This window comes from Chiloscyllium punctatum, chromosome 16 (genome assembly GCF_047496795.1).
Source record: "Chiloscyllium punctatum isolate Juve2018m chromosome 16, sChiPun1.3, whole genome shotgun sequence".
Lineage (NCBI taxonomy): Eukaryota > Metazoa > Chordata > Chondrichthyes > Orectolobiformes > Hemiscylliidae > Chiloscyllium > Chiloscyllium punctatum.
Window position 1 is genome coordinate 16,253,451 of NC_092754.1, and position 18,767 is coordinate 16,272,217.

General features: G+C 43.3%; 1 protein-coding gene and 1 non-coding gene across 2 annotated transcripts in view; both read left to right on the top strand.

The window, feature by feature from the left end:
- LOC140486989 (probable glutamate receptor) overlaps positions 1 to 18,767 on the top strand; it is a 41,309-nt gene that overhangs the window by 14,450 nt on the left and 8,092 nt on the right. The window contains exons 4-10 of the mRNA XM_072586298.1: positions 309 to 371; positions 2,873 to 3,055; positions 3,821 to 4,047; positions 13,128 to 13,225; positions 15,838 to 16,055; positions 17,318 to 17,543; positions 17,829 to 18,073. Of these exons, the coding sequence (XP_072442399.1) occupies positions 309 to 371; positions 2,873 to 3,055; positions 3,821 to 4,047; positions 13,128 to 13,225; positions 15,838 to 16,055; positions 17,318 to 17,543; positions 17,829 to 18,073 (1,260 nt within the window). The remainder of the gene's footprint in view (positions 1 to 308; positions 372 to 2,872; positions 3,056 to 3,820; positions 4,048 to 13,127; positions 13,226 to 15,837; positions 16,056 to 17,317; positions 17,544 to 17,828; positions 18,074 to 18,767) is intronic.
- LOC140487264 (U2 spliceosomal RNA) lies at positions 18,296 to 18,488 on the top strand. Its single transcript, XR_011962840.1, has one exon. It is a non-coding gene; the product is annotated as a U2 spliceosomal RNA (small nuclear RNA).

The window sequence follows — 18,767 nt, forward strand, 5'->3', positions numbered from 1 at the left end:
AATCTCATTGAGAAGAGAGTGCCAGAGAAGTAGAATTCTTCAACTCATTTCCCACATAGCAGAACAACAAGTTCAGGGAAATTACCCATGTTCTCCTTCAACCAAGAAAGGAAGAAATCCCAATGTTGAGAACTTCAATGATTGAGACTCAAACTCATCAAAATTAAATCTCCCCATGGCTAAATGCTCCTATCTGTCCACGTGCCCAGAAAAAACGAGCAATACCGATATGTTCTTCAAGATCATTCAGAGAATGATCCTCCTTGCTAATCTGGCCAATAACGTGGTTTTGTTTTCTTATCTTTCAGCTGATGCAGATCAGAGAAAAGAGAGAGCTTTCAAATCAGACACTGAGAGTCACTACCATTCTGGTAATGTTACCTTTTGTTACATGGGTAGCACAATCACAATAATCACAACAATGCATTAAATTTCCAGCACCAAACAGGAACTTTTCCCACCAGATTTATACATCTTCCTTTTCCATAGCAGCTATGTTTCAGAAGAGCAAAACTACAGTCAGTATCAAAGACCGAGCATCAAGATAGGTTAGAAACTAGCCTTCTATTTCTGGGTTCAAATCCATTGCAAGATTATTGGACGATAACCTATTCAACCTAAGTAAGGCTCCTGTGTAAAATTGCTTTGACCAGCTCTTAATTGTCATAATCTAACAGCACCAACATACTCTGAAATCCACAGTCTAGCTTGTACAGGTCAGAAGGTAGACAGATAGGGGGAAATGGAATGAACTTAATGTTAAATGAGGAGAATTTTCATCAGAAATTTGGGCAAAACAGACCCAAAAGTACTTCAGGAGACAAACAGAGAAATGATTTGGAGATGATGGTGTTGGTCTGGGGTGGACAAAGTTAAAAATCACACACCAGGTTATAGTCCAACTGGTTTATTTGGAAGCACTAGCTTTCAGAGTGCTGCTCCTCACAACCACCTGATGAAGGAGCAGCACTCCAACAGCTAGTGCTTCCAAATAAACCTGTTGGACTATAACCTGGCGTTGTGTGATTTTTAACAGAGAAATGAAACCTTAATCCCATCAATAATGAGAGGCAATCATGTATCGGTGTCCTTGCAGTGCATTCTGCCCCAAACTTGGATTATTCAGTTAACACAAACTCAAGTCCTTCAGATCAGTGCCAAAAGTTCTGCAGGAACACTGGCATCAGCTACACTAGTCCAGAGCTAGCGCTCTGTATCTCTATAAAAGAACTCAGTTAACTCATTAGTGCAAGTTACTTGGGGCTGTCAGTAGATTTTATTCTGTAGTTTTAAGACAATGAGGTATTGCCACAAGTGACCTGGTGGTGGGAAAAGCTGTTTGCTTATATGCGATGGCAATTCCAGATATAAAAAAAGGAAAAACAATCGAAACTATGAACTGAGGATTCTTATGGGTGCAGTGATACTGCCCTTATGCCTGAATCAGGAGACCCAGGTCAAGTCCCACTTTTTTGAGGGATAAATTATAACAGGTTGACAATGAATGAATAATCTAGGCTGTCACTTAAACTGCAGTGCCAAACATTCTTGCACAATTTGAGGTGGCAACTTGCAGATGAGTTGTAAATCCAAGGTTCCTCAGACGACCATAAAAGTTCTCACATCTATAATAGTCTTTGTCAGCATTTATCCCTCAGCTGATGTTGATAGAGTAGATGATCTTATTACTTCTGATTTTGACCCCAAGCTTCCAGCCACTTGCCATTTCAATACACCAACTTGGTCTCACATTAGCGTTACCATCCTAGAGCGAAGCCCAATGCAACTTGAAGGAACAGCACCTCATTTTCCACTTCGGCACTTTACAGTCTTTAAGATTCAATATTGAGTGCAACAACTTCAGACCTTGAACATTGTCCTCCATTTCTATCATACCCTTTCCTATTCCCGTCCATCTAGTGTCATGTTTGTATGGATTTTCTCCCAGCAAAACTGATCTATTGTCAACTATTCATACCTACCATTACCATCTCTCCTCTACTACCATTACCATCTCTCCTCCAACATTTGCCCTGGATATTTTCACCAAAGTTCCACTCTTTTTTTTCACACCGGTGTAAAGGAAACCTTTTAAGGATTCTTGTGGGGCAATGCTAGTATCCTTAACCCTGTGTCAGAAGGTCCAGCTTCAGGTCTCACCTCTACTGAAGGTATACCATAACATGTCCAAAAAGGTTAATTAAAACAACTAAACCTATCGTTTTCAGTTCTGAAGAAGTCATATTGGCCTTGTTACGTTAATTTTATTTCTCATCCCACAGATGTTGCCAGACTTGTTGAATTCCTCCAGAACTTTCTGGTTATTTTTGTTGTTGGTGGGTGTCGATTAGCGAAAATTGATTGAAATGCTTCCTTACAGTATAACTGCCATTACCTTTCGAAGCACTTAACTGGCTGTCAAGTGTTTTGGGACAGCCTTAAGTTATCTAAGGTGCTATAGAAATGCAAGTTTTGCTCTTTTAAGTAAAACCTCTGCCTCTTCCTCTGGTTTATTCTGACAGCATATTTTCAGGTCTCTTCGGGTTAATCTTCAGTACCTAATATTCTATTTTGCAAAATATATTCTTCCTACTAGACAAATCTTATTAAGATTATCTTCCAAAGCACATTTAATGTTGGTTTGTGTGGTGAGAAATATGTACAAAGCCCTGAGCATAGCACTTGGGTAACCAGAATGGATGAGCTTGCATGAGACTAATAAAAAGATTTAAAACACTCAGTCAAATTATGATGATTAGATGCTATTCATGCAGACAAGAAAGGAAAGACTTGCATTACATAGCATACTTCATTGGTGTGATTGGTTCAGTGATCATGTTAATGGAGTTTTCTTGACGTTTTTATTCAAAAGCAAAGTCCATTCATTATGGCCAAGCCTTCAGGAGGTTTCGAAGGATTCTGTATCGACTTGCTTCAAATTTTCGCGGAAAGGTTAAAGTTCCATTATGAAATCAAACTTGTGAAGGATGGTTTCTATGGAAGGAGACTGGAAAATGGAAAATGGACAGGAATGCTGGGAGAATTGATGGAAAAAGTAAGCTTTTTTTTAAAAAGTTTCATTGTTGGGTGATAATCATTGACGGTTCTTCTTTGCCTGAGGTGGTGATGGGCGGTCTTCTTGAATAAATCATGAGTCTAGGACTATCCTTCCAGAATAATCACTTATGTTACTGGATGCTACTAAACGAATAAGTAAGTTTGATTTTCCTTCTTTGTGGGTTGGGTGCTAGCAGACTGTTGTGATTGAAAGTCAATAATAGAATGGTTATAATTGTCATGAAGTCTATTACACATGCCTCCTGCACATAGGTCTTCAGTCTGGTCAGTATGATGTGGTGTCAGATTCCTGACTACAAGGTAAATACATCCTATCTGCTCTCTGCATCTACCACAACAGTGAGACCAGAGTGAAAATAACAGGAAACTTCCCTTCAGTGAGGGGCTTACATGCCTCAGATTGTGAAGGAGACACAGTTAATTTTGCATGAATCTGCACACTGCTCCTACATTTTTTACCAATACCCTTGGCTGAATGAAGGGTAATATCAGGGAGTGGCCCAGCTCCTGATCTTTTCCTGATTAAACTTTGTTGCCTTGGGAAGTGCTGTTTATTGTGAAATAGTTCTCAGCACTCATTGCCAAGCACAAAGCATAAGGGATGAAATGGATAATGTTCAGGGTCACGTTGGTAAAGAACAGTGCACCTCACCTGTTGTTTTAACATTCTTGTGTAACTCTAAGCCTGCTGTTGTTGGAGAGAAGGGTAAATGAGTAATTTTCACCTCCTGATTCTTCTCAGGAGGCAGACATGGCCATCGCTCCATTGACCATCACCATGGAACGTGAGAAGGCGTTCAGCTTTACCCGTCCGTTCATGTCTGTGGGAATTAGCATCCTGATACGTAAAGACTCCAACAGCCAGGGTGCCAGTCTTTTCCAGTTCCTGAGCCCATTCACGGCTAACACCTGGCTCAGTCTGCTCATCGCCTACACCTTGACCTGTTTCTGCCTGTATCTTGCAGCAAGGTATTCTTTCAATGTTTATTGGATTGAGTTCTGACCCAATTGCAGTGGAACGCATGATCAGGTTTCTGATGACAGACAGAAAAAAAGAAGGAAATGAAGGAGATAAGGAAAGAGGGAGAAAAATGAAGAATTGTGAAAACTGGAAAGTAAGAAAATCTCCTTAGCTTGATATTGAGATTAGGTTATAAGTGTCTATGAGAGAGTGTATGTATGTGTGAATGTGTGAGTGTAATGGGTTATAAGTGTGTGAGAGGGTGCGTGTTTGCATGTGAGTGTGAGAGTGTATGTGTGAGCATATGACAGAGAGGATGAGAGAGGATCTGTGTGAGTGTAAGGGTCTGTAGGAGTAGTGTGTGTGTGTGTGTGTTTGCGTATGTGTGTGTGTTTGTGTGTGTGTGTATGTGTCGTGCAGTGGGGTCATCTGTAGTGCGACATGAACCCAGGGTCCTGGTTGAGGCCATCCCCATGGATACTGAACTTGGCTATCAGCCTTTGCTTGGCCACTTTGTGTTGTTGCCTGTCCCGAAGTCTACTTTGGAGGATGGTCACTCGAAGGTCCGAGGCTGAATGTCCCGGACCACTAAAATGTTCTCTGACTGGGAGGGAACTCTCCTGTCTGTTGATTGTTGTGCAGTGTCCATTCATCTGTTGCCGTAGCATCTGCTTGGCTGAGTCACATGAGTACCTGCCACGTACACGGTGGGAGGTGGCCTAAGCGAAATGGCAGTATCCGTGTCGACATTCTGACATGTCTTGCAGCGTCTACTGTGACAAGGGTGTACGGTGTTGTCCTGAAAGCCGGACAGTTTGCTGTGAACAACGACCTGTTTGAGGTTTGGTGATTGTTTAGTGAGAGCTGGAGCTCTGGGGAAGGTCGTGGTGAGGTGCTCATCCTCTGCAACTTGAGAACCAGGGGAATATGTGGAGTGATTTTTGTCTAGGTTAAGACGACTGGCAAAGGTACGTGACTTTGGCTTAACCCTTAACAAGATACTGAGACACTATTTGATATGTGAGGCAAATGATATGATTCTGCAGTCGTGCCTAGTGCTGAAGGAAAACTGGATTTCAAACAGGTGCTACAACTGGCTCCATCAATGGAAAATGCGGCAAGTGGAGTACATGAGCTGCAGGGTATTCTGATGGAAGTGGACCGACTGAGCTTGGGGAACGTCCATGTGAGGGAAAGCAGTTGCATAGCCTCACTCAGGACATATCCTGCTCAGCTCACAGCAAAACCCCAAAACAAAGCTAAGCCTTGGCCAAACAGTTAAAATTTCTTCAGGATCCAGGCCGGTAAAGCATTGTAGTTGCTGCTGGTATGCTGCCTCGATAAAGAATCCCATCAGATCTAAATTAATTAAAAGAACTCATAGCCTGGTACTCAGGAGAGTGCACACCCTGGAAAGTCCACATACACCAGGTTTGGAACAGTTAGCAACAGCCAAATCAGAACCAATCAAAATAAACGTCTGGTTAACTGGTCACCTGGTTCTAATGGAGGCTGATATCAGTGTGGCCATTTCAGTGATCGTGGTACCAGTCTTTAACAAAATCTGCTGTGGACTCCAACCCTTAAGTTTGGACAAGACCTCAGCTAGACTGAGAACATGTACCAGTGAACCTTTACAGATTAAAGGTTCAACTTTGGTTCTGGAGGTTACCTTAGAGTACCATGGGATCTGGATCAGATTGAAGAAAGTGAAGACTGCGGGTGCTGGAGATCAGAGTCAGAGAGTGTGGAGCTGGAAAAGCACAGCCGGTCAGGCAGTGTCCGAGGAGTAAGAGAATCAACATTTCAAGCATAAGCCCTTCAACAGGAATGACAGGGTGACCCAGAGGAGGCTGAGAGCTAAATGGGAAGGGTGTGGGCTGGGAGAAGGTAGCTGAGATTGCAATAAGTAGATGCCTCATCTTCTCCAACTGCATGGGATCAATGTGGATTTCACCAGTTTCCTCATTTCCCCTCCCCCCACCTCATTTCAGATCCAACCTTCCAAATTGGCACCGCCCTCTTGAACTGTCCTACCTGTCCATCTTCTTTCCCACCTATCCACCCCGCCCTCCTCTCCGATCTAGCACCTTCACCCCCATCTTCATCTACGTATTGCATTCCCAGTTACCTTCCCCCCAGCCCTACCCTCAACCCATTTATCTCCCCGCCCCCTTGGGCCACCTTCTCGTGATGAAGAGCTTATGCTCGAAACATCAATTCTCTTGCTCATCGGTTACTGCCTGATCTTTTCCAGCACTACACTCTTCGACTCTTGATCAAATGGACCAATGGTCCAAGGAGTGGCAGGTAGAGTTCAACTTAGATTATGCGAGGTGCTGCATTTTGGAAAGGCAAATCAGGACAGGACTTATACACTTAATAGTAAGGTCCTAGGGAATGTTGCTGAATAAAGAGACCTTGGAGTGCAGATTCATAGTTCTTTGAAAGTGGAGCCCCAGGTAGTCAGGGTAGTGTTTGGTATGCTTGTCTTTACTGGTCAGTGCATTGAGTAAAGCAGTTGGGAAATCATGTTGTGACTGAACAGGGCATTTGTTTGGCCACTTTTAGAGTACTGCATGCAATTCTGGACTCCTTGGTATAGGAAGGATGTTGTGAACTTGAAAGGATTCATAAAAGATTTACAAGGATGTTGCCAAGTTTGAAGGGTTTGAGTGATAGGGAGAGGCTGAATAAGTTGGGGCTGTTTTCCCTGGAGTTTTGGAGGCTGGGGGGTGACCTTGTAGAGTTTTATAAAACCATGAGGGGCATGGATAGGATAAATAGACAACGCCTATGCCCCATGATGGGGAGTCCAAAACTAGACAATATAGATTTAAAGTGAGAGGGGCAAGATTTGAAAAGGACAACTTTTTCACACTGAGGGTGTTGCGTTTATGGAATGAGTGGAGGCTGATACAATTACAAATTTAAAAGGAACCTGGATGGGTAATGAATAGCAAGGGTTTCAAGAGATACAGGCCAAATGCTGGCAAATGAGACTGGATTAATTCAGGATATCTGGTCAGAATGGATGAATTGGATGGAAGGGTCTGTTTCCCTGCTGTACAGCTCAATGACTCTATGACTCTTATAACAAGCAGCTGTTTCAGTTACCACTACTTGTAGTAAAAGGCTTGGGCCCAACTTTTAATGGGGTGACATTATTTGCGAAGGATTCACTCAACTGGCTCAACATTTTTCGATTAGAAAATGGCTGCCTGAGTGCAGTCCTAATTCAATAGCCAGATGTTTTTCAGGAAGATCTAGGGATTATCAAAGGAGTCAAGGTCAGCTTGCATGTTGACCAAGGAACAATTCCAGGATTCTGCAAGACCCACTCAGTGCCATTTAGACAAATATAGAGGCAGAAATCAGAAGGCTGAAAACAGAAGTCCAGTTTGCAGAATGGGCAGCTCCAGTCGTACCAATTGTGAGGTCCAACAGTTTGGTTCACCTTAGTGAGGATTTTAAACAAACAGTAAACTGCTTTTCACAGCCGGATAAATACCCAATCCCTCACACAGAGGACTTACTCTCAAAGCTGGCTGGACGGGCGCTGACCATCATGAAGCTGGGCATGAACCATGTGTACTTGCAATTGTAGTTAGATGAGGATTCCCAGAAATACGTTACAATTAATACCCATAAGGGTTTGTACCAATAAACAAGACTGCCATTATGGTATCATCAGCCTGTGCAATTTTTCAGCAGATGATGGAGAACATTTTACAAGTCTATCCTGGATCACCATTTCTCTAGGTGATGTGCTAATAATAGGCAAGACCAATAAGGAGCACTTAGAGAACTTGGACATAGTCCTTAGGCATTTCTCTCAGGTGAGTGCATGCCCTAGAAGGTAACAAATGTGTGTTCCAGGCACCTCAAGTGACCTACTTGGATGACAAAGCTGACAAAACTGGACACATGTTTTGGAAGATAGTGAGGGTGATCAAAGGTGACCCGGGTTGGTATGTTACTATGGAAAGTTTATATGTAATCTGGCCTACATCCTGGCATCAACTCTTTAAAAAAAGGGTCAGCTGTAGAAATGGTCATGGAAGAAACAGCTATCATTGTGGAAGGTATTGGCAGACTATGATCCCAAGCAAGATCTGGTATTGACATGCGATGCTTCCCAGGAAGTTCCACCAATATCTTTACAAATAGAAATTTGTAACAATAATGGACCACAAACCTCTGTTAGGTTTACTTAAAGAGAGCAAGGCAGTGCTGCCCATAGCTTCAGGCTGAAGTTAGCAGTGGTCTCTAATACTAACAGGTATAATTACAAGTTGGAACCCTGTCCAAGAAGCCAAGTAGTAAATGCGGTGCATTCAGCCATCTCCTGCTGATGGATACACCACTAGTACTGCTACTGAAAGAGTCATAATTGTTTTAAATATTTTGGACATACTTCCAGTCGCAACTGACAATATCTGTTCAAGGCAAAACTGAAACAACTGATGGTGATGGGGGAAACCATGACAATCAGAATTGAAACTCTTTTTGGAACCCAGAGATATCACATCACAGCTGAGAAAGGCATATTATTACAGGCAGCAAGTGTGATTGTCCTAAGCAAAGGTCTCCACCAGATACTGTCTGAACTCTACCAGGGTCATTCAGGGGTTTCCAAAATGAAAATGTTGGTGAGACATTAAATCCGGTGGCCAGGATTGGATGCAGACATAGCTGCATTGGGGGGCACTGCCCAGAGGGGCATCAAGGACAACAGTCCCACACATTCATGGCAATAACTGGGTAAACCCTGGATTCAGTTACGTGTCGACTATGCAGGTGCCTTCATGGGTTCAATGTTCTTAGGCATTGTCGATACCCACTCAAAGTGGTTGGATGTACAGGGAATTCATTCTTCAAATACAGGGATGATGAGAGAAAACGTGAGTGGATCTTTTGCAATACGCGGACTCCCAGAAGTGTTGGTCACAGATAATGGGCCATCATTTACCAGCCGGGATTTTGAGTATTTCCTAATTTCGAATGGTCTTCAACATATAAGGACAGCTCCGTACCATCCATCATCCAAGCGAGAGATACAGTTTGCTTCAGGGGATGAAGTATGGCGGAGGAACCATGGGAATGGCCCTGTATAGGTAAGGGACATGGTCAACGTGAGGTCAGGTCCAGTGATGGATAAAGTTCAGGTTGGTGTGACGGTTCTGAACAATCATGTGGACCATATGAAAGCTGCAAACTCACAAACTGGGTGGGAGTAAAATGTGTCCAACTCCTCGACTGCCTTGCTGACTGTTCCAGAACCAATGGTTTCTCCCTCTCCGTCAAGTGTCCTCGGAAGCTAAGATGGACACAGTGGATGTCACTACCTTGATACCTTTGCCACTCGAAGAGGAGGATGATTTCTTTCCAAGATGCTCTGGGTGTGAGAGGCGGAGCTACCGTGTGTTACACACTACCCGTGTCAGAGGCAGAGTTGGAGGAACCTCAGCCAGTGTTAAAGCCAGGAGGAGCGACAACAAAACAGAACCAGCCTATGTCCTCAGACTCAGAGGGGGAGGGATGGCGTGATTGTAATGAGGTCAGCAGGGTGGACCTCATAGAATATGAGTTCCCTGATTAGGGCTATTAGTCTGGTCAAATCAGGAACCCCTGGCTGAAATATAACAACAGGAGTGTAACACGACATGGGTGCTGGGGAAAAATAAGCACTACCGCTATTAGGTGGTGGTGTGTGGGAAGAAAAAGAGAACAGGAAAAGAACCGGAATGTCAGAGGTTCTGTTCACTAAGAAAAGGAGTGTCAGACATCCTGCTGACTCTGAGAGCTGGCTCTGAGGGAGCTGGATTAGTGTCAAGGACTTTCCACATGTAAATAAAGCATGACTTGGTGACAGGATACTGGCCTCTGTAGAGTTATTTCAAGCATCACCATAACTTCAAACAATGCGACAGGACTGCATTATCACTGATCCCCTCTGGTGGAACCATTTAGAACAGGAGCTTCCAGCAGCTCAATTGTGCCACTTGCTGGAATTTTGTTGGTACAGCAGGTATTTGTTACTTTGCAGAGTTAAACTCCCTGGGCCAAATCTTTAAGGGATCAGAACAATGTGGGCTATGGTGTAATGTTTGGCAGAGTCAGGTGGCAATGGGTGGGGCTATTCACGATGCCAAGATCATCTCACTCCATCGTTGTAGCTTTTCACAATGTCAGAAATCACACACCACCAGGTTATAGTCCAACAGGTTTATTTGAAATCACAAACTTTCAGAACGCTGTTTCTTCGTAAGACTTCACCTGACAAAGGACCAGCGCTCCAAAAGCTTGTGAGTTCAAATAAACTTGTTGGGCGATAATCTGATGTTGTGTGACTTCTGACTTTGTCCACGCCACTCCAACACCGGCACCTCCACACCATGGTTTTTCACAGGCAGTATGGTGAGATTCTTGCTAGGAAGCAGCCAGATACCAAATTGACGGGGATTGACGTTTGTTGAAGGCCCTGTTCAGGTCACAACGTACCTCATTAATATTCAGCCTCCTGATTTACTGAATTTGCCAACAAGCTGGAGGTCAGGAAAACTCAACAAGGAAACCAAAGCATGTACCCGATGAGTTCAGCTCCCCGCTTGCTCTGAACAATACCCATGTTGCCCACAAACAAACAATAGCACATGGGCATGATCCATGGTCATCAGGCACATGCGCCCCTCACCCTGGGACACTGCATCTAGCATCTGGAATCTGGCAATCCCAGATGGCTGTCCGGGCACTTCTCCAATGCACTGGAAGAATAGACTCATATTGCAGGATGTAATGGGAATTAGCATTGAGTGGCTGCAACAGGGACACTGTGTGCACAGGGCCTGGCACGAACTCGCAGACTGGCGGGGCTATATCCCAGTGCTGCTCACTTGTTCTCGGTGTGCACACTCACACTGTGGCTACCTATGTGCTCGGCCTTGCCTTCCCTTGCCATGTAATTTGTACAGACACAACAACAGGTAGCTTTTCTTGCTGCTAAGCAATTCATACTGCAGTGACTGCACATCTTATATCACTGCAACGTGCTATATCAATGTCACTCCTGCTCCATGTGGCATCCGGTTGGGGTTTCACTGGTTGGGGGTTGTGGGTGGTGTGGTGGTGTATTGGGAATGGGTAACGGTCAGTCTGTTGGCTCCATGGTGGCAAGGCAGAGGGGGTAAGGTTAATGCAGTAAGGAAGATGCACAGGCACCAGGCAAAGGTCTGGTCATTTCTAGTCCAGGCTAGTCCAGTCAGTCTGTTGAGAGGGTGGATCATGGTCATGAGATCGGGGGACAGTGGTCAAGTGTTTTCATTGCTGCAGAACCAAGCCCTGGCAGGTTCATCTTCTGGACAGGGCACTGCAGGCTCCAGGGAAGGGTACAATGGGGAAGTAGCTGAAAAAATGTGTTACTGGAAAAGCGCAGCAGGTCAGGCAGCATCAAAGGAACAGGAGAATCGACGTTTCGGGCATAAGCCCTTCTTCAGGAATCGGCAGCATCAAAGGAACAGGAGAATCGATGTTTCAGGCATAAGCCCTTCTTCAGGAATCAGTAGCTTCAAAGGAACAGGAGAATCGATGTTTCGGGCATAAAACCTTCTTCAGGAAGTAGACAGTTGTTAACACACTCAGAGGTGGCTGGGTAAGTGACCTGTGAGGGAAGGAGTTGTAGGAAACACCTTTATTTTGGCTTTTGTTCACTGGCACACAGGAAAGCAGGTCGCCTACTCTGTGGCCATCCTACATCATGGATCCTGTCTGTGTGATACACCTCCCTGACACAACCAACTGTTGGACAATCCATTGTCAGCACACCTTGCACACAGAGGGAGTGCTGAACACAAGGGATGTTGTAAAAGGATGGCTAAAGGTTTTCAACATGACCCAATATCATGTATATGCATTGCTCCCCATGCTTTCAGATAGCACAGTAGGCTCTCAGCACAGACCTCTATCCATGGAGTCTCATCTGTGCCCAAGAGGTATTGCTGGGTGGTGTGAAAACACCGTTAGTACAAACACAGGGAGACTCTCAACACAGGTAGGTTAAAATCAAGAACATAAACTGAAGGTGACTTACAAGAAAGCCACTTTCACCCATGACATCAAAGTATGTTTTCTTCTTTCTCTCCCTCCTACAGCACGGTGGCTCAGTGGTTAGCTCTACTGCCTCACAGTACCAGGGACCCAGATTCAATTCCAGCCTCTGGTGACTGTCTGTGTGGAGTTTGCGCATTCTCCCCGTGTCTGTGTGGGTTTCCTCTGGGTGCTCCGGTTCCTCCCACAATCCAAAGATGTGCAGGTTAGCTGGATTGGCTGTGTTAAATTGCCCATAGTGCCCAGTGGTATGTAGATTGAGTGGGATGCTTTTTGGAGGGTCAGTGTGGATTCGATAGGCTGAATGGCCTGCTTGCACACTTTAGGGATACTATGATACTCCATCTTAGTGGCCCCCCTGGACTCCCGCTGGGGTCAAAGGAGTCTGCTCAGCTGTTGAGTCCATTAGCCCTGGAGGGGCGGAAGGGTGACCCAGGGGACACCTATCTAGATGGGCTAGGCATGTTATGGATCTTCTTGCCAGGGCAAGTCAACCCTCCTTTGCCTCAAGTTCCAAGGGTCACAGGGGAGTTGGCAGGCTGGAGATGGAGGGCCTAGCCAACAGTGCAGGATCCTGAGTCTGGATTACAGCAACCTTTTAAAGATGGCATAGCTGTAATGGATTCTGAGTTTTCTGAGTGATGAGTTTTTATGGGAATGGCGTGTGGTAAGATAGGGCAGAAATTGGACACAAGAGCGCAATGGAAGAATGATAGCTAATTAATGACATGGGTTTGGTAAAACAGGACAAGAAACTCTCCAAAATACTCAATGCAACTTGGCTGAAAAGCATAAGGTTCAGGGTCCCTCTATCGGTTTCCTCAAACACTTCCAGGACATGAGACAGCACGGCTAAAGTAAATATTGCACTTTAAAAGTTTATGGTTATAAAAATTGGATGGGGTAAAATATTGTTGTTGCAGAGAATTACTAGATGTTAATACAACAATGTGCAATATTTGATGCAATCATCACTTTGCAGACTGAGTCCCAATGAGTGGAGGGAGCCCGAAGTTGAAGACACACATTTCTCACTGCTTGACAGTTTCTGGTTTGGAGTCGGAGCTCTCTCTCTACAAGGTAAAGTGTCTCTAAGCACAGAGTCAGCAGCTGACAGGGCGTTTGAATGAGCCCAGGTTCTGTCCTCTGGATTGTCATATTTTCCATGATTTGCTAAGGTGTAAAAGACTGGTGAGTGCTAATCTTCCAGTTCAGCTTTGTTTTTCGATTTTGATTTATTATTGTCAAATATACTGAGACACAGTGAAAAGTACTGTTTTGTGTGCTAATCAGACAAATTATACCTAAGTACAGCACGGTAATAGAACATAATGCAAAATATAGTGTTACAGCTATAGAGAAGGTGCAGTGAAAGATCAATTCTAATATGAGAGATCTGGTCATAAGTCTGACAACAGTGGGGATGAAGCTGTTCTTAAATCTGTTGTTAAGTATTTTCAAACTTTTGTATTTTCTAACCAATGGAAGAGAGTATAACCAGGGTAGGTGGGATCTTTGATTATGTTGGCTGCTTTCCCGAGGCAGCGGGAAGTGCAGACGGAGTCAATGGTTGGAAGGTTGGTTTTCATAATGGACTGAGCTGCATTCACAACTCTCTGTAATTGGTTGCAGACTTGGGCAGAGCAGTTGCCATACCAAGCTGTGATGAATCTGGATAGGATGCTTTCTTTGGTGACTGACATAAGACTGCAAAAGAACCTAAAATCCCTTCAACTTCCGTGCCACAGGTCTCTGGAGTTTCATTGGCTCCTGCTTCAAGGTCCTAGAAGAGTCAGTCAGAATACTGGAGATATAGATATAGGTGAAACTGTTCTTCAATGGTAATAGTGATCTTCAATAGTACAGTGCTCACTGTTTACTATCCTCCAATGATATAACACTCCCTCATTGCTGTCCAACCAATAGGGCAGCATTCACTAAGCAGTGCTCATATAATAGTGTAGCACTTTGTTAGTACTTCACTGAATGTAAGTCTAGATTTAATACTCAAGCACCTGCACTTGAGATTGAACAGGAAACTTGCCCATTTAGAGATGCCAGTGCTGTTATTAACTATTGACTGTCTCATTAAAGGAATGTAGGAACAAGATTTGACTACTTAACACTGCCAACCTGTTCAGTCATTCAATAAGATCATGGTTTATTAGAACCTGCTCTATATTCTGTATTACCTTTGGCTCACAAAAGTCCAGCAATCTCAGATTTAAAAGTAACAACTGATCCAACTTCTATAACAGTTTATGGAAGGGATCAAATTTTAAATTTAAATATCCTTCGGGTGTTTCTTAACTTCACTTCTGTTTCTAACTTAGGTTACATCCACTATTCCTATACTCCTCAATTACAAGAACTAATTTTCCTTTAACATCCCTATGAGTTCCACTTAGTATTTTGAAACTATCAATTAAATGACAACTACAATCTTTCAACGTCCAGGAATACGACCTCAGTTTGTACAATCTCTTCTTGTAATGTAATACTTAGAGTCTAGGAATCAATGTGTCAAACTATGTTGCTGTCTCTTCAATACTAATATAGCCATCCACACATATGGTACTCACATTGCTCCAAGAGCTTTCTAACTATTATAGCTGCAGCACAACTGATTACCCTTTGTAAGAAGGTGAGAAATAAGAGCAGGAATAGACCATTCAGCCCCTTCAGTCTGCCCCACCATTCTGTAAGATCACAGCTCTTTTGCCCCCAGCCCTCTCTATTAATTTGACAAAGGGTCAGTTAGACTCGAAACGTCAGCTCTTTTCTCTCCTTGCAGATGCTGCCAGACCTGCTGAGATTTTCCAGCATTTTCTCTTTTGGCTCCCCATTAATTCAGCTCAGCACTACCCTGAATATCTCCTTATGCTTTAGCTATGCCTACTAGTTTGAAGGTCCCCACTCGTGGAGACATGATAGATATTATCTACATCTATCCTCTGTTCTAGCTTTCTGGGTGCAAAGTCCTAAATTCCAATTGCTTTCTTGATTATTTTCTGTACCGTTCCAGAGCTTTTTAACAATCTGTATTTAGGATCTCTTCAGAGCTCCACTGTTTCTAGTTTTTCATTGTTTAGAAAGTACTCTTTCCACTTTCTTTAAAAGCAGAGTTCAGAAATGGGAGATAGGAATGCTGTGCATTACTCTGGTCTTCACAACACAGCAATGATAATAAGACACAAGACTTACAGGGGAGATAGCAGTATAGAGGGGCCAATACTGACTGAAAGAACTGAACAGTCTGTGGCCCTTTTCTCTAGGAAAACGACGAGGAGTGACCTAAACAATCTTCATAGCAATGAATTTTGGTAACATAGAGATAAAAAAGATATTTTGACTGGCGGGAATCCAAAACTAGAATACATGTTGTCACTAATAAATCTAATAAGGAATTTAGGAGAAACGTTTTCATGGAAAAAAGGTGCAACCCAATATCAGATTGTAAGTTAGGCGAGCTGAATAGCATAGATGTTTCTAAGAGAAAACTAGGCAAGCAAGGGTGGTGGTGGGGGGGGGGGGGGGGGGAGGAATAGACAAATGTACTGATTGGATGAGTCAATGTAGGGTACAAAAAGAATCATGTGGGCTATAAGCACCAGTAGGGTCAAGTTGGGCTGAATGGCCTGTTTTTGCACTGTAAGTTCTGTAAAAACAATATCCTTATTATATTTCACTAGGTGTGGGGCCACATCCCAGATCTCTGTCCACACGTATCATTGGGACAACCTGGTGGCTGTTCAGCATCATTTTCCTGGTAGCATACGCTACATATTTTGCAGCCTCATTGAGTTCAGAGGCACAGGCGCCACTGATCAATTCCTTTGCTGACCTTGCAAAACAAAACGAAATTGACTATGGCACAGTATATGGCGGTTCAACGTTCTCATTCTTCAAGGTATGTGCTTGGACGTGGATAAGCATGGATCTGGCAACATACTGGTTACACTAAGGACAAAAAAAATCCAGGTGCTTAGACCAATAATTTGTACAATGTGTGTGCAAGTCCCATAATGGTAGCTTGAGAATTTGAATTCAATTTCTAAAAATAAAATCTTAACAATTCCTGAAACTCCTATCAGTAAAAGTACCAGTAAACACCCTTCCTGATGATGGACTTATGCCCAAAACATCAATTCTCCTGCTCCTCGGATGCTGCCTGACCTGCTGTGCTTTTCCAGCACCATACTCTCGACTCTGATCTCCAGCATCTGCAGTCCGCACTTTCTCCCAGTAAAAGTAAGCAAGAGTCTGTCAGACTGTCATAAAAGAGACAGTGGTTCACTAATTTATTTTATGGAAATAAATTATGAAATGTTGGCATGTAACTCTATATGTTTAACTCTTGACCAAGGAAGTCACTCAAAAGCTTAAGGAAGTTCACCTCCCATCTCCTGAAAGTAACTATGGATGGGCAACAAATACTGGTCTTGCCAGTGATGCCCACATAGAAGTGCAAAATGTTCACGATTTGAAAAATCTTGATAACTAATCAGTGAAGAGCAGCAGAGCACCCATCAGTAAAGAATGTTTAGCTAACTGGGAGTGAGATCAGCGTAGCTAAATACTAATAAAGTCTAAGGTGACAGTTCTTGTGCCACCATAGTAGAATCCCTACCTCAGGACCAAGAGACCCAGGTTCAAGTCCCACCTACTCTAGAGACGTGTAATAACATCTCTGAACAGGTTGATTAGAAAATATCTAGAGTATAATAAGGCAACAGTGAAATCCATCAATGTAGTCAACAGATGAGGATGAATCAAGTCACCCAAAGCCTTGAGTCCTTTCACAATGTTGCGGCTGGTGGAAATCTGAAAAGAAAGCAGGAAATGTTGAAAAATAGAAAGTAGGTCAGGGAACATCAGTTGAAATAGAAAACAGGGAGCTAACAATTGAGATTGATGATCTTTTATCAGAGCTGGGAAGAGTTAGTGATTTAAAGGTTTATAAACAGATGCAAAGCTAATGGAAAAAGGGTAAGAAAGATCTGCATTACGCTGGAGAATAGCATATGATGAAAAGTTAAAGGATGACTGCAGAACAAATGATGAATGTAGAAATCTAAGCTGTTGAATGATTAACATTTATCTAATTTCTACTTATCCTTCTATTAACGAATGTTACTCTTATTAAAACAAATATCTTCAATATTATTGCAGCGCTCAAAGATTGAAACCTACCATAAAATCTATGAGAGAATGAACAATAAAGGTGATTCTGTCTTAGTTCATACAATGAAAGAAGGGATACAACGAGTGCTCGACTCCAACTACGCCCTGATTGGTGAATCCTCAACAATAGACCTGGCTGTTGCAGAGCACTGCAACTTGATGAGGGTCTCCAACTTTGCAGCTATTAGGGGATATGGAATTGCCACTCGCCTCGGTGAGTTGCAACCTTTTTTGCTAAATCAATTGGCTCATTTAAGATAGATGGATGTGTTTCTTGAGAAATTTTACATTCTGACTGGAATTCAAAGAATTTGAGTTGACCTTGATATGCTTTGGAATGTCCTGGTGACAGATGATGCTTTATATGACTTCACACCTACTCAACATCCCATATCTCCTTCCCCACATCAAATGAATATTATCTTCTCACAGATGTACTGTTTAATTATCAATTGTGCTTCAGAAATATATCATGCTTTGTCTTGTTTTGTATCTCAAGATGACCCACTTAGAGACTATTTAACTCAGACCCTTTTGGAGCTTGAGGAATCTGGACTACTTCAGCAGCTGCAAGCAAAATGGTGGAAGTCTTCATGTCCTTCTGAACACTCAGCAGAATGGAGTCCACTGGAAGTAAAGCAGATTGGAGGCACCTTCCTGTTTCTAGGAATTGGATTGTCGTTGGCCTTAATTGTTGCTTGCATCGAATTGGCTGTGAAATCAAGAAACAAGGCTGATCAAGATGTATGTATTCCAGTAATTCCTCCTTTCAAATCCCAAAGACATTTTATCCTCCTCTTCTTAATTTTATTACACCACACAGCAAAGGCAAAATCCCAACATCTTTTCCCACGGTGCCTCAGCCAGCTGCAGGGAGGTAGATGAGGCAAAACACTTTCACAGAGGACAAAGAAAAAAATTAAACAAACTTTACTATTTGTCTAACTCTTTCCAATACACAAACAGATCGCTTCTTGGCCTTTTGGCTTTGAACAATGTGTAGTTTCTGTTCTTATCAGTTTAATATCTGATACGTCCCCCACGTGGGGCACTGTCTATTAAATTGATTTTTGGAGCAGGGAGATGGACTAGGAGCTTGCTCTGTTCACTCCACACATCAGCCTGGTATTGTAGTACCTCCAGGAATGGTGTACTCATCATGGGGCGGCACAGTGGTTAGCACTACTGCCAAACAGCGTCAGAGACCCGGGTTCAATTCCCGCCTCAGGCAACTGTCTGTGTGGAGTTTGCACATTCTCCCTGTGTCAGCGTGGGTTTCCTTTGGGTGGTCTGGCTTCCTCCCACAGTCCAAATATATGCAGGCCAGGTGAATTGGCCATGCTAAATTGCCCGTAGTGTTAGGTGAAGGAGTAAATGGGTCTGGGTGGGTTGCTGTTCAGAGGGTCGGTGTGGACTTGTTGGGCCGAAGGGCCTGTTT